Source organism: Anopheles merus, chromosome 2R (assembly GCF_017562075.2).
Source record: "Anopheles merus strain MAF chromosome 2R, AmerM5.1, whole genome shotgun sequence".
In the NCBI taxonomy this organism is placed as follows: Eukaryota; Metazoa; Arthropoda; class Insecta; order Diptera; family Culicidae; genus Anopheles; species Anopheles merus.
The window spans coordinates 36,041,197-36,065,783 of record NC_054082.1 but is presented as its reverse complement, the minus strand read 5'-3'; the positions used below and the strand labels follow the sequence as shown (position 1 = coordinate 36,065,783).

Sequence of the window (24,587 nt, the reverse complement as noted above, 5' to 3'; positions counted from 1 at the left end):
AAGATGGCGTGGAGGCGTCCGCCATTAAGGCCGGGATAACGGACTGGCAGACGAAGGCGCGAGACCGTGAGCGGTTTCGGACACTCCTGAGGCAGGCCAAGACCGCAAAGCGGTTGTAGTGCCGGATAAGTAAGTAAGTAAGTAGTATCAATAATAGCAATTATGAGCTATTCCAAGCAAGTTAAGAAGCCAAATTACGATAATGTGTAGTCTCCGGTTTAATTCACTACGAATCATTGTATTACCAACGAGTATGGATTGGCTAGCCATACGTATGCCGTCAATCAAAATTACATCCCACGGTAATACAATTATCGCATGCAATTAGAAAGCAAGTGTTTACTTTGCAATATAAGATCACCGACAAACGTCCATCGAGCTGCTACAAACGTGCATTCGGGGTTTCCTGCCGTGCCAAACGATCGTTTCATTTGGAACGCGTTTGCTGATCAATGACAACTTGTTTGTGACAGATCGTTCGGACCCCGCGATGTCTATCATTGCCCCCGTCGTTTCCGGAGTGTAATTTTACATTCCCTTCTCTTGGCTACACTCTAGTAACCGTTAATTTTTACTACCCAATCTTTGGACCCGGTGTGCCAAGACCACGCAACACGGTCCGGCTGTTTCATCAGATTAGGAAGCGTAAACGACGGCGAGTGTGTGTGATGATCGTTCTCTCGCAGTAAAGTGTTTGCGTCGTGTGTCGTTATATTAATTTTTATGCGAACAAAATAGCACCGAATGATTGCTGGCTGGATGTTCGGTCTGCCGTAAAGGGGTGAAGGGAATGGCAGTGCTATGGCGGTAGTGTGCTATTAATTTGCAAAACGATCAAATTAAAACGGCATAATACTTTATCACAATCTGCTTCAACAAAGCGGCACGGGTGGTGTGATACCGGCGCGTTTGGTGGCAGATGTCCTTGAACTTTAACATCCAGCCATTCGACCAACACTGTCACAGTAAAACCTCTCCTCTCCCATAGCCGCAGCTGCATGAGTCGTTTAAGTGCAGTCATCAAGGGAAGCAGTAGGGATGCAACGGCGAAGGAAGCGAATGTCGGGTACTGTCACACTTTACACTGATACTTTCCGTATTTTCCCGGCGAAAGCCATTTGACGATACATCGTGCACCTTCTTTAGAGATTGCCTTAATGAATGTCAACTGCACACCGGGGCAATCCCAGGCTTTTCACCCGAGAACTCAACCGGTACCGGTTGGGAAAGCGAACACATTCTATGCTGGCGCTGCCGAGGATGGCAGTGTTTCTTCGCCGTTGCCGGCACTGATGAAGATGTAACCTTTACCCACCGCCATTGCGTGGGAAGGATCAGGTTGTACCCGATTGGCAGTTACTTGGGCACATGGAAGAGTGCACATGTTGTGTAACTTTATCGTTACACAACTGTATTGAAGAAGGTAGGGATTTTCCGGCAACTTAAAGGTTACAAAATCTAACAGTGTGTCAAGAAGGAACCATAGTGCACCTTCAAGACATCAGCAAAGGGTAAACATACAAAAAAAGAGTTTTATAAAGCTTCGTTAAGATCATTTCCTTGCAAAACATTAATAAAGCTGGAAAATTGTTCGGGAGAGTTTTAGAAATCCGTAGCACAGAAAGTATGCTAAATAATAATACCATATTCTTCCATGTATATATATACATATAAACATTTCGTTTAAAGTTACTTTTATTTTAAAAATAAATGTGTTAGCTCATGTTATGAGGCAATACACAGCACACGTATACATAAATATCGTAGTTACTTTCAATCGTAGTTATTTAGCTTTTAATATCACAGCTTCATCAATATTTATATTGTCGTAAGTATTTATTCATTTTGATTTAAGTTATGTTTAATCGATTTCGATAACTTGTCATTCTTCACCGATATTATTCTAGATAGTGTAAATTAGAGCCGGTCTCGTAGTACAGTCGTCAACTCGTACGACTTAACAACATGCCCGTCATCGGTTCAAACCCCAAATGGACCGTGCCGCCATACGTAGGACTGACTATCCTGCTACGGGGGGAAATCAATTAGTCACTGAAAGCCAAGCCCACAAGTGGTACAGGCAGGCCTTGACCGACAACGGTTGTTGTGCCAAAGAAGAAGAAGAAGTGTAAATGCAGACAGGGAACGGCTTTGCAAAGAATAATGCCTAACTTTATTTAAAAGCAAGCTTTGAGAGAGCTGAATGAGCCCAACAGGCTCAACGTCAGGCCAATACGATCAATCTTATTATTATGAAAATTTGATTTTTAAATGCCGCAATAGTGTTCTTATCGTGCTGCGTTTGATATTGGGCCAAAACAGTTACGGCTGATTATCTTATTTTGTCAGCGTTATTATTATTTATCATGTTTAGTATTGTCTGGATAAACGAATTGATTATAAAAGGTTCTTACAACTGTTGATCTTCGCATAAATCCCACGCCATCATACACGGAAAGCAAAAATAATAGATTACATGGCAAGAAAACGGACCGTAACGACGGAGTAAATCGCGCAGAACCGTAAGTCAACACGAGCGCACCGGGTAAACATTGGCGACCGATGTAATTGAAATGTCCACTTAGGACGTGGTTTCGGTATTGGAAAACTTTCGCCAGAGCCATACAAATATTGAGCCGGGGAAGGATAAAAAAGAGCACCCACAATCTCTCCCGCGCTGCCCCAGCGACTGCTAAAGTTTGCACAACCGAGCGAGTTAGGCCAGAGATTGCAATAACTTTAAAAATTCGGTCCCACCAGCGGACAGCACCGAAGCGAGCGTGGACGTGCGACTTTTTTGCCCGGCAGCACCGGTGTATGACAGCAATGATAGAGTGATTTCATGATTGCATCCAGCTGCATCAAACTGTGAAAGCTGCAAGCTGCAACAGTGCGTTTGAGGTACTCTTTCTTTCGCTACCCCTGTGGCCACCCACCCCACGATGGTTTCAGAACAAGGCGACGAATTTTATGTACGCCAAGTATGTGTGTGTGTGTGTGTGTGTGTGTGTGTGTGTGTGTAGGTGTGTCTATGTGTAAGTGTGAAAGTAGAATAAATCCGATGAAAGGAAAAAATAAAGAAGGAGAGAGAGAGAGGGAGAGGTGGAGCGAAAAAAACAATGACTTTTCGTGTTTGAGAAAACTGTTGTCAAGTTCTTTGCTTGCACAAAGCCTTACCAGCTTTATGAACGCAACCAAGGCGCCTTGGTTGCTGATACGCTGTGGTACAGTGTGTTGTAGTTGTGGCATTTTTTTTTTGCTATCGATTGTAGTTTTTCCTTGCCATTTTCCTCTATGGCTTTCCGCGTGAGCGCCGCCATGCTTCTTGAATTTCCATCAAGATCCTTACGCTATTTCCTACCTCCAGCATACCGTTAGTGTCCTCTTGGGTATATCCGAACATGATACGCTTTCGTTAGCGAACGATAACAGACCAGCGCAGACCAAAAAACCAGCAACATTAGCAATTTTGCAACAACGAACACAAAAACCACGGATATGAAACAGCGTACCGTGCACCGCCAACATAATGTACCGTGAGGGAAATGGTAGTGCAGTACGAGGTAGTGTTAGTAGCTTTAGTAGCTTTAGTAGCGTGCGGGTTGTGCCGCTCAGCAGATGGGCAAACAGTATGGCGTTTAAAGAAAGTGGTTCTGTCTGGGGCAGCGGTTGTGCGTTTCTTCTGCCGTTCGCCGATGTCTAGCGTAAAATGGGAGTAGCAAAGTGAGCCACCAAATGCGTGCAACAATTTGCAGCAAATCTGCAATCCAATTAAAAGCGAGCGAGAAGAAAGAAATAGAAAAAGACAGAAAGAGAGAGAGACAGAGGGAAAACCTAAACCCAATTGCAAAGAAAACGACATGTCGTTGCTCAAAGTGCTACGGTTTCGCTTTGTTCACACAGCAATTTTACATTAACTCGTGTCCGTTCCTGTGCTGGGTGACGTGGTGCTGGTGGAAAGCGGACGCACCATGGGAACAAATCAAAACGAGCAATATATATTTTGTACCTTAATCCGTGCAGCCACTCGCATACCAATACGTGTTCGGCGGGGTAGAAGGAAGCACATTTTACAAGCACACTTGCCTGGGCACCATTTCCCAGCACAGTGTTTTACTGTTTTGTTTGTCATTCTCTAGCGTATCTTCAGCTGTTTTTATCTTCAGCGAATCACGCCGGTCGTATCGAGACTGGGCGGTAAAAGTAAACTGCATGAAACTGCAGCAAGCCTGAAGGACTCGCGTACGTGTCTGGGTGTGCATCTTAAGCGGAGTGACAACACCATGCTAAGAATGCAGCATACCACACAAACACAATCAATCTTATTCACTCCCAGGTGATTGATTTCGCTGCTGCAGCATCGCTGATGTTACGGGACCGATTCCATGTTAAACAGTGATAAGAGGTACCGTGAATGGGCAAAGCAAATTATGAATGTCAGGTTTTATTTACGTTTGCTTGTTCATTTTTTGTCTGTCGTATTGCTTAGCATCAGTGTATTCAGAATCAGTGTAATTCACAAAGGTTGCCAGACATTTCCTTTTCGCAGTCATGGAAAGGCACCTTATCCCGAGTGTAATGATTTCTTTTATTGCTAACATTAAAAACGAAGATAAATCCAACAATTGTTTTCAATTTAATCTCTCTCCACTTCTTGTTGACAAGTCTCTCAACAAGTAACATCTAAACAACAAGTAAAATCTTTTAGAAGCGGATAGTTTGACATCAGCGATTGATCGACCAGGAGGTCATGAACATCTTTAAAAAACTGAAGAGACTGGAAGTGTAGGAGCAAAGGGACCTTACCTTAGGTAGGGTGACATTCCGTGCTTAATAATTGATAAGACGAATAAGAAGGGTATAGATTTTTTTCGGATAGTCCGAACAAATCTGACTTGCCAAGATCGGTTGTGGTTTTACAGGTTTTCCACGATTTATTGGTTGGTTCCCATCAATTTTTGGTAGGTTCCCATAGTTTTTTGGTGCGTTCTCACGATTTTTTGGCCGTTGCCCAGATTTTTTTGGTTCAATTGTATTGATATCCAATCAGACGATTCATATAAATTATGGGAACGCACCAAAAATCTATGGGATGTGAACCGACCAATAAATCGTGGGAAACCCTGTAGTTATGCTGATCGGAGGTTAAGTGTTTCTTCTAAATGTTTTTGTTTTCATTTTTTGGCTCCGTTTACCTTTAGTTGCCAAGAACGTCTGTTTCTTAATACTTTGTTCTTGTTTTGGGTTTCAATGTATAAACTACCCTGAGCTCTTGATGTTGCTTTAATATGTCCAACTCAACTCCGGAAGGTAGGTTCGTCCAGCATTATCCAGAGTCGTTCGGAATCGTCCGGAATCGCCTGGAGTCGTACGGAGTCGTCCGGAGTCGTTCGGAGTCCGAGACGCTCGGAGTCGTTCGGAGTCATCCGAAGACGGTCAGAGTCGATTGGAGTCGACCGGAATCGGAGTCAACTCCGGGCGGAACTATTGGTTCCGATTTCGCCGTAGTCAAAATTTTTGAATAATGACTATTGGGAGTTGGATCGGAGTTGTGCGTGCACTCCAAAGAGCACATCACTAGAATCGAGAGTAGAAAGATTTTTGTTACAGAATTCTTGTGCAATTTTCCTACTTTGATCGTTCCGAGATTCTAACCTAAACCTAACCATACCCATGTGTTGTTAACGAGCTTTTATCAAAACACTCGAAAATTATTTTAAATATTCACACTATTTATATCCGCACCTCGACAAGCAAAAAACCGTTCTGCATTTTAATGGTCAAATTCCTAACGTCTGTTTCTTGGAAGTAAACCATGTAACCATCAACATTATTTTTAACGTTGCCGTCGAAAATACAACACTGCCAAACTATTTGCACCAGTTCATCGAGGGCAAAGAATATGTTTAATAATTCCAGATTAAGAATTACGTTGCCAGCTACGAAATAACCTGTCGTAACGGTAAATGTAATAAGTACACATTTAAATAATTAGTTATGTGTACGAAGAAAACCTATGATGAAATGTTCATAAAAAGGAAAAAACAGATTTTCATCTTTAACCATATTAGATTCAAATGCTAGACTCACTGAGTTATATTGACCACTTGTTTGATAAAAGAATGATTTCGTAATTTACTCTATTGCTTCTAGTCTAGACTCTAGAGTCTACTCCAAACTCAATCGTTAAAACCCTATAAGCTTTTTTAATGGAAGCTTAACGTGATAGGATTTTAAAAGGATAGTAAAAGTGACATAAAATTCTTACTGCTAACACTGGTTAATACTGCTAACTGGTTAATAACAGTGAGATTCACCGACTAATTTGTGCTCGCTGCAGCTCTTTAAAGGCGCTATCATTACCGGCTAGCTGTCGTTCAACGCTCTGGATTGCGTAACATTTTTCAAGTTCAAGTAGCAAGAGGCCATGATTTCCACGGCCAACATTTCTACGCTCCAGAATACAATCCTGTACGTGTGCTGCACCGGGAAATTCTTACCATTTCGCATTCCAAACAGCAAGCTATCCTGTAAAATATGTGGCTAGCCGTTGGTAAATTCCAACCCGTTAATAAACTGCCACGGGGACAAGATTATCACGCGGTTAGTAAATTATAGCTGTGAAGTAAGTGATTTCTCCAAACGAACGATGCATCTTCCATCTCCTGCCCGTGGTGGGAATTTCGCGCAGCACAGCCACTCCACCCCGGACGACGGTGGATGCATTAAACGCCAAGACAGATAAGAGTGCTTTCAATAATCACCACTGACGAATCGAGCGGAAATAAAACCACACTCACTCTACCCCATCGGAACGGTGGATGAAAATGAGGAGCAATTGCCTGAAGTTACCGATTGTCACGGCACGGTTGACCTTGCGCGAGTCGCGCGGCTCGTTTGACGGCGCGAACGTTGAGGAACGAGGAGGATGTAGAAAATAGATTATTGAGCAAACCGTCGTTTGGAGCTGTGTGCTGCTGCACAGCTGCACCGGTCCCGAAGGCGAATGAGCGAGCAGTGCAAGGTAAGGAAGCAAAATAATAAAATAAAAATAACAGACTCTCTCCACACGGCAAGCAGCAGCGCGTCTATGCTGGGAAGGTCCGCAACCGCAACCGGACCGGCGGATGCTGCGTGACTTACGTGCCGCAGCCGATCCCGAAGGACATAAATAATGTGCTTATCGGCTCACGCCATCACGCGCCGCGTGGAAGTGGGAAAATTGTCGTTTCCAAAGCCAACCGCTTGGAAAAGTGGTCCCGGCCCCGGCCTGAGCCATCCGCACCAATTTGTTGCAGCGAAGGAAATGAGGGGAGCGCCGAACAAAATGGAAAACAAAAATAATAAAGAAGACCAAATCGGATCAGAATGCCGCGTGCGTGTGGAATGGGATATTGAATTGCGCTGTTGAGATTTTCCCAAGCGAGCAAACAGTCCGTCCCCGTGGACGGTGCCGTGGTTTGCGGTCCGTGATTTGAAAAATGTGAGCACAACTGGGGCCCTATTATGCGCTGGCCGCTTTCGGTCAGGTGGAAACGGCATCTGGTCGGTTTACAATTTCCCTGCCCTGGCCGCTGGAACGTTTGAGAAACAACGTTGGTCAAGTTCAAGGTCTACGTGGAACGGTTTGAATAGCACATTTCTTCTCCTATCGACAGCACGCAGTTGCTTGTCCTGGGGCGACCCGGAATGGACGGTTTGGCGGGAATGCACTTCAATTGCGCGCTGGAAAGAGTGGAAACCACATTTTGAAGGGAGTGGTGTTGATTCGATTTTCTTAATTGTCAATGGTGTGGATGGATAAAGCTGCACTAGAAAAAGGGTGCTGTGGATGCAGTTTTCTTCTGTCGCAATCAGTATTGGCGTGAAAAAATAATGCACCATCAGGCTGAGGAGTGCTAGAACGTTTCACAACTTGTAGCATTATATTTTTACTGATAATGAAAACAGTAATAACATTAAAGCTACCAATTTTGTTAAATTCTCTTTATGTCTGCATGCTGTTCGTTTGCATATTTCAATCAGTACAATTGCATCAAAAATTAAATAAATGGGGAAAATGATTTTCCAACAATGTTCCGGAATTAAATGAGTAAACACAAATTTCCATAAGAATTTAGTGATGTGTCACTAAGTGGACTTTTATTTCATATTCTAGCTAAGACATTGGTGAATTTAATGTTTTGTTTCTATGTAAAAAATCTATCATATTAAGAAGAGCCCAGCGTCACATGCGGCATACATTTTAGAACAAAATTAAATAAATTCCTAGTAAATCTTTTCATTCTACACGGATCCTTTAAATCTGCCTGTTGGCAGTATTGGAAACGGATGCATCCTTTTTTTTTAATCGTTTTTTTTCTAATTCAACTACAACTATTACTTGTGTATTTTGATGGCATTCATATAGCAGCTGAAAAGGACGCTTTTTTATTAGTATTCTTCCCTGAATCAACCAACTCACCTGCAAAGGTACAGCGCTATGGCTACGACTGACAGGGAATGGGGAACTTTATTACAAATTTAATATGGCAGCTAAATTTAATCAGCCTGGCGCACTGGTTCCCCATTCGCTGGCCCTCCACATTGCAGCCGTCAGCCACGAACGAGTTTGCGCTAACGGTAACTTACCATTTTACCAAAACGACAACCTTGAATCGACGTGCAAAGGGAGAGAGTTAAACCTCAACACAGCGCAGAGTACTGGAAACGGCACACAGTCTAGCTGCTTGCTGCACGATCCTGCTGTCATATTGACTTCGGTACTGACAAAGGTACAAGGGTGATCATTGAAGAAACGTTATTTTTTAGCTTCGAATTCAATTTTTAGGACTACAGTGCACATCCACCAGATTGATTACGAGCAAATAGTCGAATGGCAGTCTCATGTACCCTGTTTGTGTATGTACCATATACGATACAAATTGCAATAGATTTAAACTCTTAACATTTATTAGAGGATGAAAATATTGCGGTGAACTATTTATGCTATTGAATTTACTAAACAAACCCATCTCCTGTGCACAGGTCTGCGTGGAACACTAATAAAGACACAAACCGGGGATGCAACCCGGGGTACCTAGTTATAGGCTAAAGGAGGAAACTAAACCGTCAACTGCATCTCCTGTCTAATGCACCAAGTCGTATTGCTTCCCAGAAGCCGCTAAAGTAACCATCCGGTACAAAGAAATAAGCAATCATTAAGAGCAGCGGTGCAAAACTCGATTGCCATTTAAAAGGTAAGTCGGTGCAGATGAACCAGTCCACTAACAACATTACATGGTACGCGCGGTGCAATGAGTGGGAGGAACCCGTCTCTGTCCGCTTTTCTTTGCGCAAGTTTTACAACCTTACACCGAATGCCTGTCCGATGCTCACTGGCTCACTGTGGACGGGATCATAAATCTTTTTCAATTTCTCCACCGACCCTGCCCAAGGTGTCAAGTGCAGCCCGGCAGCACGGCGTGAAGAAAGCACGGGGCGGATCTGCAAGGATCCGGCATCTTGCGGCACATCGTACCATCGTGCCGTTACAATGTCAAGCCCGACGGGATCGTGCTGTAGTTCTGCTGTCCCTTCGCTCCTATCCCCTCTCCCCCCCCCCTCGCCCACTGTTTTGTGCTAAAGACGAGGACAAATTATAATTAAGACTATTTTTAACACTGCAAGACACTGCATGTGTCCTTGACGTGCGTTTGGGATGCTTTCGGTAGATGGGCGAGTGGGGTAGACGTCTTTACGTTCACCGTGACGCAAGAGCCACCAAGTCGCATCGTTACCGTAAAGGGCTGCGATATTTTTGCGATGGATTCGAGATGGTGTGTTTTTGGCGGTGAAATACTGTTCAACCCCAATCACAACCATCGCCACTCATCTCCCGGTGATAGAGAAGAAGTTGTTCAACACTGTTGGAAAGTTTACATCGCTCTCGATGGTTGGTACAGCGCGCGGTGTGTCGTTGAGCGGTAATGCTTGGTGACACTAGCAGCCGCGTCGCAGGTCGCTTATGCTGTCGGTACTCACTGTCAAGGTCGCTCGAGAGGGAGCAGTGCACCGGCACAAGTGGTTGTCGAAAAATTACCCTCTAAAAAGCGGATGTTTTCTGGTGCAATAATTCCTGAAAGGGGGTTGCTTTGCGATTTTTTTTTGTGTTGTTTTTTTTTTACGTGCCATTATGTTGTTTAACGGCGGCAGAAACGGCTGGGGAACATTAGCCGCCGTTGAATAGAACAGATGGCTGGTTCGTGAAAGGCAAAACGCAGAAGAGCGACAAATTGCTTCCCGTTTTAGTCATACATAGTGCGGATTGAAAATGATTGATATGCGAAACGTGACGGCAGCTGCAAGTTGCACTTTGGATGCACGCTTACAGCTGACAATGAGTGAGAAAAAGTGTAAAGCTTTTAGTGTTGAAAGTTTGGTACATAAAAACAATATTTAATATGAAATGAAATGTTGGTAAAAAAATAACTTACATTGGATGCATCAGTTTTTATTATTACTTAAAAGTCAAATGTCCCCTCTGCCGAGGGACATTTCTCTTTTAAATAGTCGTAAATCGGAAGCACAATTTCAAGCCTTTTATTTTGTTTTCAACGGCTTGATAATGACCTAAATCATGTTAGTGTTATACATCTTGTTCATTGACGTTTCAACATTATTTCCAGCTGTTATTAACGACAGGTTGCTTCAATACTAGTTACTTGTTCTTTTCAATAAAAAAAAACGAAAATTTAATTGTTATTCAATTTGAGTTGATAAATTAATTCATTTCATCAGTTGACCCAAAAACTTTATACTGCTTCGCTTGTGTGTTATGTCCTGTCCTGTTGCTATGATCAATCTCAACCGTTTGCTTGTCTGACGATTGCTATCCTAAAAGTACTAGGCGTCTCCGTTGTGGACACATCCTCGAATGTTATCCAATAAGCATTATCTCGCGTAAGTCAGCTAACAATCCGTGCACCTAAGGTTTTATATTCTATGTTGGTATGCAGTAGTATTTTGCTGAATGTAAATAAGACTCATTTCATAACGACTGATTAATGTGGCGTACAGGCGAAACGACGATTTTGATCTCGATGTATGGTATTGATACAGTCCCCCAGACACGTGATACCTCTTATACGCAGATTCGGAGATGCTCGGAGATTTGACAGTTCTTTGAGCAGATTGTACTGATTTGACACATCAATTGTCAAACGCAGAATAAATTCTCCTCTGGTCAATTTTATAATTCTTTCAAGAAGCTATCAACATTATTAACTTCGATTAGAATTATATATTTTTTTAATTTAGTACCTATAACCTATTATAAAATTATTATACGAAAATTAGTAATATTTTGGTCTGACACCGAGAAATTTGACATACGCGTAAATTCGAGCTACGTGTTTTTTGCGACCATTTTGGTCCCCTTAGTAGTGTATCTCGAGGATAACCTTTATTGTTTTTTTAATTATCACTGATAACCATTACATATACATTTATAAAGATTCCCTAACTCCCAATCGTGAACATTTGAAACGGCTAACGAACGATTATTCAAGTAAAACTAATACGTTATCGAACATTGTTTTAAATAAAATACACAATTTCATAGATTTCGACTCTTCAACTTCAGCTATAAGCATTATATTGACAGATATTCGACATACGACCTTTTCTACCTACGCCTTGCCTTGGGACATTTTTTCGATCTCTAATACAGTCGTGTCTCGGGGATCACCTGAATTAATATTGTTTTTTTTTTTAGCAATTCCGTTATATTTAAATTTATCACAGTACAATACAGTATTTTCCTAATGCAGGAGTCTCCAGTACAGGAGACTATTATTTGCATAGAGTAAAATTAAATTTGAACCAATTTTTAACAACGTACCTATTGAAACTCGTTTCGCACAACAGTATAATTTTAAATGCTCCCCGAGCGATTTCGCTTAGAGATTGTTAATCTTACAAATTGTTAACCCCGACAGCAGAAAAGTTTTGCTCAATGCAGCCTTAATAAGTCACAGATTTCGTGCTTCTCAGCGGAGCAACCGGTAACCGGTCCACAAGAAGAGCCACAGTTACAGTTGCACATCAATTACTTTTTCATAGTGGTTGACGAAACTAACAAAAAAATAATACTTGAATAAAGAAAAGTTTTCTTCCGACCTTCGACAAAGTTTAGCAACGATCTTGGGCAAAGCGGTACTTTTAAATTTGTTTATTCATCAGTGCCCAAAAGGGAGTCAAGCGAGGAGCCGCACTTGGCTTGGGGTCGGGAATGGCAATGGAAATAATGTCATTGCAGAGCGCGCTGTCAAACCATCACAAGGCGACGCATCCTGTCGCGTTCGGGAGCTGAGTGACGAATGGTTCGTGTGCCAAGGTTAACTGAGCTGGTGTCTGTCGAAGCGGGGATGAAAATGTCACTACTCATCCTTGGCTAAAACACATTGCCACTAGAGCCACTGGGTAGAAATTGCAAGTAAGCCAATCCTCTCCAGCCAGGGGATCCTTCAGAAGCCCCACGCAGAGTGCCAGCAGCGGCAGCAGGAGCAGCAGTACTGTCCACGCCCCATCCCCAGGGTGCATCCGTCAGCTTGCTTCCCCATTCAGAAGGGTCTTTTCTTCGCACCATCGAAAATCAAGGCCATCGAGTTTGAAGCGTTCTCCATTCACGGTCCTAGTGCAAGCAGAAAGAATAAAACAAGGAAGAAACACGGTCTTTGCACTGTACCATGGGACGGAATCTTCAAAACCGGATGGCTTCTGGGCGGGCAACGAGAAGACAGGGATCGCCTTTAGAAGGCGCTAAACAATAGACAACAATATTCACTGCCACCTTGTTGGACGCCGGTACGTCGAACAGGACGTGCAAAGGGCAGCCAGCACGGTGCGTTTAATGCAGGCACTGCTGATGGATGGCATCACGATGCATTGGGGATAGTGGCGCAGGTGGTGGTGAGGGTAAGATTGAAAAGCAGATGTATGAACTACCGGCACCCGAGCAATCCCTTTCCGGGTAATGCATATTCATAGTCATGGTCGGTTCATTATGCGAACCAGCCGTAGCTTTTCAATTATGCTTATTCCATGGTGCAATTCCAAGACTTAACCTTACCTTGTCGCCTGCTGCCTGCGTTTGTCTTTGCTTTTCTTTGTTGTGTTGCTCGGTGTCCAGGCCGTACTCCCAAGTCCTGCTTATCCTGCCTACCCGGTCATCTGCCGCTGTCCCTCGATCGATTTCTTGTCTCAATGTGTCGGATTTCCCAAAACTGCGAAACCCAAACACAACAAGCGAAACCGAGACATTGCCAAGATAGAAGCGTTCATTTGGCACAAGTGCTGCACAAACCGGGCCCAATAGCATTTCGTTGGCAACGTGCCCAATCGACATGAAATGTTAAATAATAATGCGCTGCCCTATTAACACTCTCCGTCCGGCAATTGAAAGCCACGTGCCAATTAGGTGGCGTTAGGTCTTCAGGGGGCAGTGAAAGTGTCGCAGCACTTGAAATTATTTTTTTAATGTTTTCTGCATTTAGGAAGCAAATTGAGTATGAAAACTAGACATTTGGAACCGTGGCGGATGATAGGGTTTAAATGTAAGCTGCTGGCAAATCATAATGTAGCAGCAGCGCTTAAAAGCAGAATGAGTTTAATGGTTAATTTGCACCTGCGATCAGTTAACATGTGTCTGATGCGAAGAGATATTTGGGGCCTTTGGAGTAGCTATTAAATAATTCAACAGTTTGTTTTTAAAGCTTGAAATGCATTTTTGTAACTAAGTGTGCCACCAAATTATTAACGAGATTAGTCGCGCTAGCTATTTATATACAAAAAAAGCAAGCCATTTGAAGGAGAATCAATAATTTGAGCTACAAGTATGTCACTGACAGCAACTGGAGATGTTTTTTTCTCGATTTTTTGAGCAATGTTATTTTCATGAGGCGCTTTTACATCAGGATCAAAATTGCATACAAAGTTACAGAATGTGTTTTTATACCACCAAGCTTTATACACCAGATGCTGGTACGATTCAAAACTCCAGCGAGCAGCAGCGCTAGCGCAACACCATCATTACGCTCCGTGGTTGGCAAGCCTCCAAAACATTGTCGATTTATCTTCCTCTCATAAGGTCGTTCTTTTACGTCGAACGATCACACAGTTGGTGCCGGAGCATCGTTCCCAACATATACACACACACACACCCAAACCGGCCCATTCAAACCCGTTCTGGGGCGCCCCAGATGAACGGGAGGATTACATGCTGGAAACAAAAAATCATGATTTTTATGCTGCTTTTTCCCAATCTTATTTGTGTAATAATCTCAACGCATTTGATTGATGGACGCCTGTCGTTTGCCGCACCTTAGCGAGCCCTTCCCCCGCTGCTGTCCCAAAACGGCGCATTACAACAGCACGACGAAGGTTCCACCGAACGGGAGTTTGACCTTGACGCACCACTAAAAGAAACCGCGGCAAAGCACGCGCTAGAAGTCACCTGGACGGGGTGAAATGAAAACGAAAAGCTACAACGACAACGAGCACAACAAAACCATCATTTTTGGACTGGCTGGTAGAACAACCATTTCTTGCCATCCAGTCCAGCCCGGGTGGAAGGTCATTGCGACAAAAAAAAAAAAACGCTCGCACACACACCAAGAATTAGTTACACCAAATCTCAAACCGCGCGCCGGGTGTCTTTAGCGCCATTGTTCGTGGAACCATTCGACCTATATTTACCGTGCTTGAGCCGTTGCCCTTGCGTGAGCGAGTGTGTGACGACTTGCCTATCGATTTGCTCGAGCCCTTCATTTCACCAACGGCTCAGCGCCGAAAACTTCAAGCACTGGGACTGTCTTCGTCTATCGTGCGGGGGTTGTGATTAATTTTTGCCACTCCACATCGGCTTGCTGGTAGGGCGGGGGGGGGGGGGGAAAGACTACACTCGGCGCAAGATGACAATCGTTACAGACTCCATGGGCAGAGCCTGCGGAAAGGGCTAAACAGGGTTGCCTAGAAAAGGGCCCTCCAACTCGCTGCGTGCGTGTGAATGTGTGGGGTTTTGAGTTAAACGTGGTGCGTGCACAAGAGACTAAACTCGCTACTCAATGTGTTTTTGGCAGCGACCGGTGAGCCTCGTTGCAGTCCCCAATACTTGTATGGCTAACCATTGCAAAAGCGTTGCGATTGTTGCCTTGCGACCTGTGCCCTTTTGATCGTAAGTGTAGGGATTTTAGCTATGCTCAGGCTGTAGCGTATGCGGCATACCGTTTACACTGTGCCTGTCCCATGGGCAATGGGTCGCTTTAAGAAGAATGCATTGTGAAGCTTAAAGGTGGCCGTATGGGCATGCCCGTTTGCCGCCCATCGTGCACGAATGGGCAGGCAGATGGGTTGTATTCTCTCATGGCAGTTTTGCTACGGCGATAGCTTTGAGGCGCGATAGGGCATGATATGCGTTGTATTTCAAGTACTGTACAAAGTTCACAGCTGACGAGAGATGAGCTTCATTAGTGTATTGAAAGGCCAAACCAAGAGAGAAATTCTTATCATCCATCGACACCGGCATGGTCCGCCATTATTTGTACCATTAAAATGTGTAGTATTTTACCCTCAGTCCCTAAACTATGCCTTTTACCAAAAGTCATGGTAAAAGATGAATTGCAATCCAAATCATTACCTTTGCTGTAACATGTTGCCTGGTGTGTTTGGATTATCAGCTCTGCGAATAAAAAAAACGACAATCTTATGGGGCAACATTTGAAACTTCCTAAAACTACACTTTCCTTTATTCGTCTTGCATTATCTATCCGACCAACAAGACTCCCAGTCACACGATGACTTGTGGAAAAATGTACACTACACTTGAAAGAATCTTCAATTCACACACGTACTCAGACGAACGAGAAGAAGCACCGTCGGCCCGGCAATAGCAAAGGCGTACCGCAGCATCAACATGCGGCAACGAAACAAAAGCAACCATGCATGCAAACCGAACTCGCATCCATCCCCGTTTTCCCGGCGTTCTGTGTGTGTGTGAGTGGAGCGGCATCCCATGCTTCTTTCCGACCCTTTTCCGCGCCGAACCCTTCCCCCGGTGCGTCTGTCGTCAGCCCGCGTGTTAGTTGTGCATGGTTCAATGTAAAACATATCACCAACAACCCGTGCGTCCCGTGCTTTCCTTCCACATTCTTCGGATCGGAATGCAAAGGGGTTTGCTGAAGATGCTGCTGAAAAGGCAACGTGAAGAAAGAATCGCTTCGTCTGCTCCTCGCGCACCGGGTCACCGGGTGGATGGTACCGTACAGCGTTGGAAGCGTCGGTGCATGCAGGGGCGGGTTGGGGTTTGTTGGTGAAATATAAATGCGAATAAACATTCCATTCGCACGGGAGCGACCGTACCAGGCAGGTGGAAAATCTTCCGTCGGTGAATTCTACATTACAACAAACTACGCTTCGCCGGGAAGAACAGGCACATGGTGCAGGTTAGGGTCACGAAGGGAAGGAGCCGGGATATGCAGTGTTACGGTATGGCTTTGCTTGCACAACGTTTCGTTCCACTTTCTAGCATTCAATCCCATCCCGGCTATTGATGTGTGCCGGTCTCAATTTGACGTCCTCATAGCTTGCCACAGTTTGCTGCATATGCTTTAAGCGAGAAACGGCTTACCGAGGCATTGGTAGAGCCTGGGTCACATATTTCTTCCATAATAAGATCACATTTGCTATGAATGCTTTAATTCTCTGCTCAAAGTTGCCAATCACGATTTAACAAATTGAACTGTTTATTAATATATAATTTCTTCTATTGATTAAACGCATCTCTTGAGTAACAGAGTAATTTGTTAAGCTATAAAAATTGGCTGCTCAATATAAAAACGTTCCTTTTTTCACATTGCTGATGTTCCATTCCCAACTCTTGACAGTGAACATGCAAACAGATACGCAATGTCCGTAAAATTGAATCATATATTTTTTTAAATGGCACGATTTTCGTACGAAAACAATCTGGGAAGGTCAGGTCACCAATAACGACTAGCCTGCGAAAGAATGAGCGAGAAAAGGAAAACCGTGCGGAAAATTCAATTTTCCCTCCAAAGCAACCGTCCCCGATCGTCCGCGCAGAGGCGACACATGCACATGCCCGCGGTAACCATCGGTACGCGAACCCGTTTCCCCGATGGCCAATTTCTGAGCCGATCGATTAAAATCCCTTAATTGACTTAACAGTGCGCAGCGCGGTGCACCGGTGCTTCGCAACCGGTGCTACACGCGAACCCGATACCACGGCTCAACGGTGCAGGGAATTAGAGACGGTTTGCAATATGCAGCGGCTGAAATTGATTGGCGCTGATTGAATTCCGGCGCGGGAAGGAGAAACCATTGCCGTCACGGTGGCGGCGGCTACAAGAGGCGTCGATCGAACTGCGCAGAGGATTACACTAATTAGCTTGTAAATAATAAATTGATAGCATTTGCGTGGTCGCGCTATCATGACGCGCCTGCCGTTGATTAAACGATTAAGTGGCAAAGTAATGCAATCGCGAGCGCGCGCGCGCTCGCGCTTGCTTCATGTGCAGCGTCGGGTTGTACGGTGGCCGAGAATGGTGCAATAGAAACATTTAGTAGGACCTCTCGAAATCTGGCCGAAGAAAAACGGCAACTGAAACAAATGCCACCAGCGTGAAATGGCAAATTGGCAGCAAACAAAGTGTGCCGACTGGGCTATGCATTTGTACCTTGTTTTTCTTTTTGCGAAGTAAAGAAAAAATCTTCCTCTACGTTCACCTAGGAATTAACCACTTGTTTTTCATTCCGGTAAACATGCTACCATGAAATCTCATCGTCGTACTTATCAGCAACGCCACAGCAATAGCAACAGCACCAGTGTAATGAGAAATTTAATCAACCGTATAATCGATTACTAACATCGATTGTGAGTCGGGTAATATGCTGCCACTCCACTCACTTACCCACACGCCTCATATGCACGCTGTTGATCGGTGGGTGCCGATGGAGCTGTGTGTGCTGAGTGCATTAAACCATCGTTATCCGGTCCGTTGTGACATAATTACACAAATAAAGCATAACTTAGTAAACCGTTGTAGCGCAAGCAGAATGAGTTTTGCGCGCAATGAGTGCATGGGGCTCAGATTCTGATAGTTGGAGAACATAACTTTATTTCATTTGGTGCGCAATACTATTTTGTTAGAGTATTCGGAGTATTTTATCATCAAAAACAAATATGATGAGTTCACATTCACTCGATTCACTGAAAAAGATCTTTAAACACGGTTCAACTCTGTAATATTTATACTGGAATCAAATTCTAATCAAATCAAAATATATGGTGAATTTAGATCCGTTGCTGTACAATAAATTTAAACAATTTACATTAAGTATTCAACATCCACACAACCGTATACTGAGTGACATTGATTCCTACAAATCATGTAACGTTGAACTACGGTGCATGAAGCTCTTCTGATTGGTGAACACACACAGTAACAAAATACAAATGACTCCTTTGCTACCGATCAGCAATGTGCAACATAGTGTTTTGATTTTCGAACCGTACCAAAAGAAATCGATGCACTTGCACAGCATCCCTCAGCCCGCAAAGCGCAAACCATCGTAGGCACCAAACTAGACCGACGGTAAAATATGCACTGACACAATTCAAACCACACTGCTGGTCTGCATCGACCACCGTCGACCCAGTGGTCAGTTACTGTGAAAGTGAATAGAAAGAAGAGTAGATTATCCGTGCGTTCATAAACATATCTCACACACTGCTTCCGCTTTTCGCCATCCCTACAGAGTCAGCCCGGCCGCACAGCGATCGCACATGCCCATCCATCGGAGGATTCGGTGCATCGGTAATGTGCCTAAATTCAATAGAACCTACGTCTAATATTGTTGATAGCATATCCTCCCGCACGCGTTCATACCTCCAATCTCGCCTCCTCATTTCTTTATCTCCCCCTTGCCCTCCTCCCGCCCATGGCATTCAACAGAACCCGAAATGAATATGTATAAGGCACTGTCGGGGATTGTTGGTGTGCGCCTGACTGGCAGCACAATGGTATTATGCCATTGCACTGATGGGTTTCCCCGCCCTTGGTCTTGGACTCGAACCTTGGTTTGGCATTACATCCACCCTGGGGCACACATTCAACAGATTACCATTGCAGCTGCTTTTTCTGTTAACGCAGACACACACACACATACACACACACACACACAAACGCATCGCATTCATCCTGCTGGCTTCCTTTTCTTTTTTACCCAAGTGCATCATTCGGGGCTGCTCAGATGTGGATGCGATTGTTCTCCGCTGGGAACTATTTATCTGTTCCGTCCAAGGCGTACCTTTACGCACGCTGCAGCAGCGCGTCGGAGTGTTGCACGCCGAACGGCTTCACCGGAGGCGGGTTTGGGCCGGGCGCACCAGCGAAGCGCACCGATGAGATGCGTCCAAATTAGCATTCATCGCAGCACACCCGAGCGGCGTTAATTTGCCGGATAGATTCCGGGACGGGACTTCTTAGGTTTGGGCGGCCGGTTCCAAATGCGAGACGCCGTAGTCTCGGGAGACTGCATCGGGAAGCGGTCCACACCGAATCGAAGCGATGCTGTGTGCGGTGCGTGCAGTGCGGGCTCAATTCCAAAACTTTACCTTCGCGCTTCTGGCACCGCTGTTCGCACATGCACCCAACACGGTGCAGTTTGTTTGCGCTGATGTCGACAAGCTTATCGCCTGTGTCATAGCCTGCCACCTGGCGCCCCAGTACGACGAAAGCTGCAAATTTGTTCTCACATCGCCGCTCACGATGGAGCAGCCTAGTGGCGCACGGTAGCAGACGGTGCTGGTATCGGTATCGAAAGCCCCCCCCCTTCCCGCCGCCTTCCTCGTTAAACGAGACGTTGCATAATGTGACTGTCTAGTGCACAGCCGGTCCCACCGTACCAGTTGATCCATTCTTCGATCTCGCATGCAATCGTACTTACCGATCCAGCGAAACGGCTATCAAGCTGTAGACGGATGCTGCCACGGACACTCCCTGTATGTACGGCACCGTTTTGCACATCAACCATCCGAGCATCCATGCTAGAATGTATACAAAGAAAGATAACGAGAGAGAGAGAGAGAGAGAGAACGAGAGAAATGTTAGATACTTATCAACAACAACACGGCACAGTGCAGCTACGAAATTCAAACGCCCGGAACAAGTTTCATTCGAATGTTATCTTTCCTTAATTGCCAGCGCAATCGCTAGTAGAGAGTGTGGGCAAAATGTGTCTCAAAGCTAAACAAATACCCTATGAAATAAAATTTCAGTTTTAAATGATGAAATGTTGTATACTTTTTTAAACTATTTACAAGGTATTTATTCAACTATAACGTGTAATGTATCCTCCCAGTCAGCTTCCCGTGTCAATTAGCTTCGTTTAACAGGCAAAACTGGTGATAAATTACAACCGTGTTATTAAATCGCACTGTTAATGCGATGACCAAATGTCAACCAGCCCCAGGAATGCTGCCCGTTTATCCGTCTTTGCTATCCTCTGGAGCGTAAAATCCACATCCAAAATGTCCCCCTCAAAAATAGATATCAGTGCTTACGTACGGAGCGGCAGCTAGGTATCGCGCACCGCCAGACAAAACCACCTGACGTTTGACCTTTACCTTCGATGCACGGCATTCGACATTGGACTCCAATAATTTGCTTCGGAAACAAACCGTACATCGGTACTTGCTGCAGCGAGATTCTGCCTCGCTCAAAGAAAATTGCATGTACACCGTAAGCGGAACCGCTGCGCTTCCGTTCCCGTCCCTTGCACGCGGCGGCGGCAGCGGCCCCGCGTTGACCTGGCTGCAAGCCGAGGGCACAAATGTCACGGGGTTACACACAGCCACACAGCAGGTCGAGCACTCGCTTTGGAATCGAAATGCAGTTTCATCTTGCGGTCGGTTGGCTGTACATTGCGCCCGCTTGGCTAGCGCTTCTCCGGCTGGCCCGTCAAGTGTAACCGCAGCACGTGAAGAGCATCCCAGCGGGCTCTTTCATGGCACTACTTGCGGGTTTTCAAAAACCTCGCGTTTGTTTGCACATTTTCCATTTCATAAAAGGTAAGAGACAGAGTGGGAGTATGGGGTTGCAGGTAAGAGTCTGTGAGACGGAAACGTGCAAGCAAGAGATAGAGTGCGGGGAGTAGAGAGAGAAATCTCATTAACGAGAATGTTAAGCCGGCGCACCATATGCACGGTAGGCTATTGCGACATTAACGTCATACACGTGTTATGCACTAATGTTATTCAACTTGATGCGTCTAAGGAACGGCTGGCAGCAAATGCTGCAAGTTTATCCATCGTGTCCCGGCAGGTGCATTCCTATTGGATTCCGCCTTGCCGACGATCTACGTTGAGTTGCGTACAGTCGGCAAAGCTAGTTGTATGTGCTTTACATCAAACAGCCAGTAGTCGAAAATTTAAAATTGAGGGATGCTTAGGCCGGGTGTGACCGACTAGGGTTATGATATCAAATAAAAAGGTAAAGATTAAATTATAAATGATCCACGTACCCTAGATAAGTTCCAAAACACATGCTTCTTTCAAAGTCTGACTTTGGGGCCCTTCACGATTCTAGTCACTTTTTTGTATGGAGTTTGACAGTTGGAGGCTGAAATCATGTAAACACTCCATACAAAACCACACAAAAAACTAGCCTGCAATTTTCAGTCTAGATTATTCTAGCCTCACCGCGCGGCTACATGAGGTGAAATATACAGCGAAATGAACTATTTGACAGGTGAAATATCTGACAGGTATAGCTAAAGGGTTGGGGGAGACACAACATCCGCTTTCGAAATTCTATTTAAAATAATATCTTCTCAAGCAGAACATTCCCTAATTGGAAGAAATTATTAACTGTTGACTGAAAATTAACGAAGTACTCAATATTGAAGCTATTTAATGGATTCAATTACGATTTTGTGCACGTTATTTGTTTACATTGCACATCAGCTGGTTGCTGTGATGCTTTATCCGTCAGATATTTCGCCTGTCAAATAGTTCATTTCGCTGTATATTTCACCTCATGTAGCCGCGCGGTCAAAGCTAGAATTAGATTCGAGTACCTGCTCGAAAACACGGTGTTGTTTACATTTACCCCAAGGTGCATTAAAGAGATCACGTGGTGGAATCTAGAATCAAAGTGTATGTAGTCCAGGTGGTCTCATAGTATGTTTTTTAAAACCAAATTTGAATATCACTTTTTGACAGGATGGGTGAAAACTTTTGTTCAAACAAGCTTTCTTGAGGCTTGACGAGTACTCAAAACACTCTTAATATTTTCATTCAGTAGCAGAAGCGATTAAAAATCAGCCTTCTAAATTCGTACACCTTGGGATAAGCCCACCTGTATATTATACTCACTTAGATAGCTACTCGAAAACTGCTATACAATGCAAACAGCTGACAGGCTGAAATTTCAGCCCACGAACTTACAACGGAAAGGGCCCCTTTATCTCGCGATTGCGGCACGTACATGCATAATTAAATATTCACGGTGGAACAGATTCCCTGAAAGCACTTTTCTCTCGATCGGTAGCTTAACTCTTCTTGAAAACTTGTTCGGGAAGGTGTTGGCCAATAAACACACGGTGGCGTGTTGCTTATAAACACTTCACAAGAAGATACAATTATTACAAACTTTGTAATGGCGCGTAAACATAAAATTTCACTCAAAGCAAAGTGCGTATTTAACCGATATCAAAAATGGCTAACGCAGATGTAAATCTATAACAATACACTCCAGGCACTGTTATTATTTCCCAGTTAAAACAAGATCGAATAAAGACTAGTTTGTGGCTAAGGTTTTTGCTACAAGGAGACAATCCCTGTCGAAAGGTCGTACGGAGCCGGTGCGCCTATTTATTAGACCACTGGGCTTCCGTAAAAACTGAGTGTAAATTTTACAACAAAAAGTATACCTCCTTCAGATCTTTATCTCAGGTAACAATATACCTTACCATATCGCTATGAAAGAATATAGCTTTTAGATATATTAATCCACCTCCACGCCGTTCTGCCATGGTGCTTCGGGCTTTGCACATATATCTGTTGACAATGCTTCCCCATTTCTCCGTGTATCTGCTATTGTAGATATTCTTTCTACAGATGATATGTGCATGATAGTATTCATATACCCAAGTGCATGTTCGCGTCAGCTATCAAACGGAAATGAGAATGTTTTGGGAGATAGCTACCTCTCAACTTTGGTTAAATGTGTTATGAAAACTAACAAAAAAACCCTTCCAAGCAGTACCGTTTGGTTCATACTGGTCGAGAGTGTCCCTTCATCCTTAAACCCCTTTATTGTCAATCCTGCACAGATGTACCGATACCGATGTACGACCACAGCCCGACGTCCTGGTCAGAATTGGCCCTGCACCCAGGTAAGAAGTGCGCATGGAAGTAATTAATCAGTCCGACCGTCTGCCGGAGGACGATAAATCAAATTTGCGGGTGCAAAAGTGCAGCAATTACAATTATCACCATTTACCCACCCGCCGCCGGAACACGTTCCCCCTCCGCCACAGCATACGCCACCGTGAACGCGCATGTATGCCATGTGCGATATGTCTTGTCCGGTGTGGCTTTTCTTTGGCTGTGCTTGTACCGCTGCCATCCCCCATTCAAACGACCACTCAAACATCTAGCAAACATCTCATAATGGTTCGCTTCCTGCACTCTTCTCGCTGCGCTACTCGCACAGGCCTTTTGCCGCTTTGCCTTTACCAACACCCCTCACCACAAGCATTAAATTAATGGCGTTTATACCATAGGTTCGGTGCACTTGCACAGTAGTGCACCGCTTTTCATTCCCACCCGAACGATCGTGGTGGTGGTGGTGGTGGTGATGGGGGCGACGCATGGTGCTGGTATGCACACTTTTCCCGGCCCGTTCTTGTTGCCAGCCTTTTCCCGTGTCGGCACATTGTTCTAGCATCACTCTCTGTTCACTGCTCTGTTGTTCTCTGATGCCGGGTCAGTTTCTGGCAGTGGGCGCGCAATACAACATTGAACTTTTTTTTCCCTTTTTTACGTATTTCTGAACTTGGACTGTAAATCCTCTCTCCGCCATTGCATACCCGGCGCTATTGTTCTGCTCACGTTTATGTTGAGTAGATGATTTTACGAACCACATCACATTGGACACTGCAGGTGGTGGGTTTCATGGGGGAACGGTGGAAATCTCTTTCTCGCTCATACAAATAAAAAAAAACACACACACATATACACCCTTTTTCCATCTCTCTATGCCCCATTGAGTTTTGCAGCTCAATTTCGTTTGATGTACGTTTTATTTATGGCAAATCATGTACTTTTCTTAATGTTAATTTGTGTAATCTTATTGTGCAAGCTTTTAGTTAATTTGTGTGACAATATAAACCTTAGTATCGCTCTTTCTATGTATAATTCAATGCACAATTATTATATTACATCAATGTATATCACAACACTTTTAAGTTGTTTTTTTCACTGTGCCCTGCGAGATCGGGGAAAAACACATAACGAGCGAGAA

At 44.3% G+C, this 24,587-nt stretch overlaps 1 protein-coding gene across 1 annotated transcript in view; it reads right to left on the bottom strand.

Annotated features, from left to right (window-relative positions):
• Positions 1 to 24,587, bottom strand: part of LOC121590202 (neuropeptide SIFamide receptor-like) — a 93,000-nt gene that overhangs the window by 24,253 nt on the left and 44,160 nt on the right. Inside the window, exon 3 of the mRNA XM_041909664.1 lies at positions 20,008 to 20,107. Coding sequence (XP_041765598.1) covers positions 20,008 to 20,107 — 100 coding nt within the window. The remainder of the gene's footprint in view (positions 1 to 20,007; positions 20,108 to 24,587) is intronic.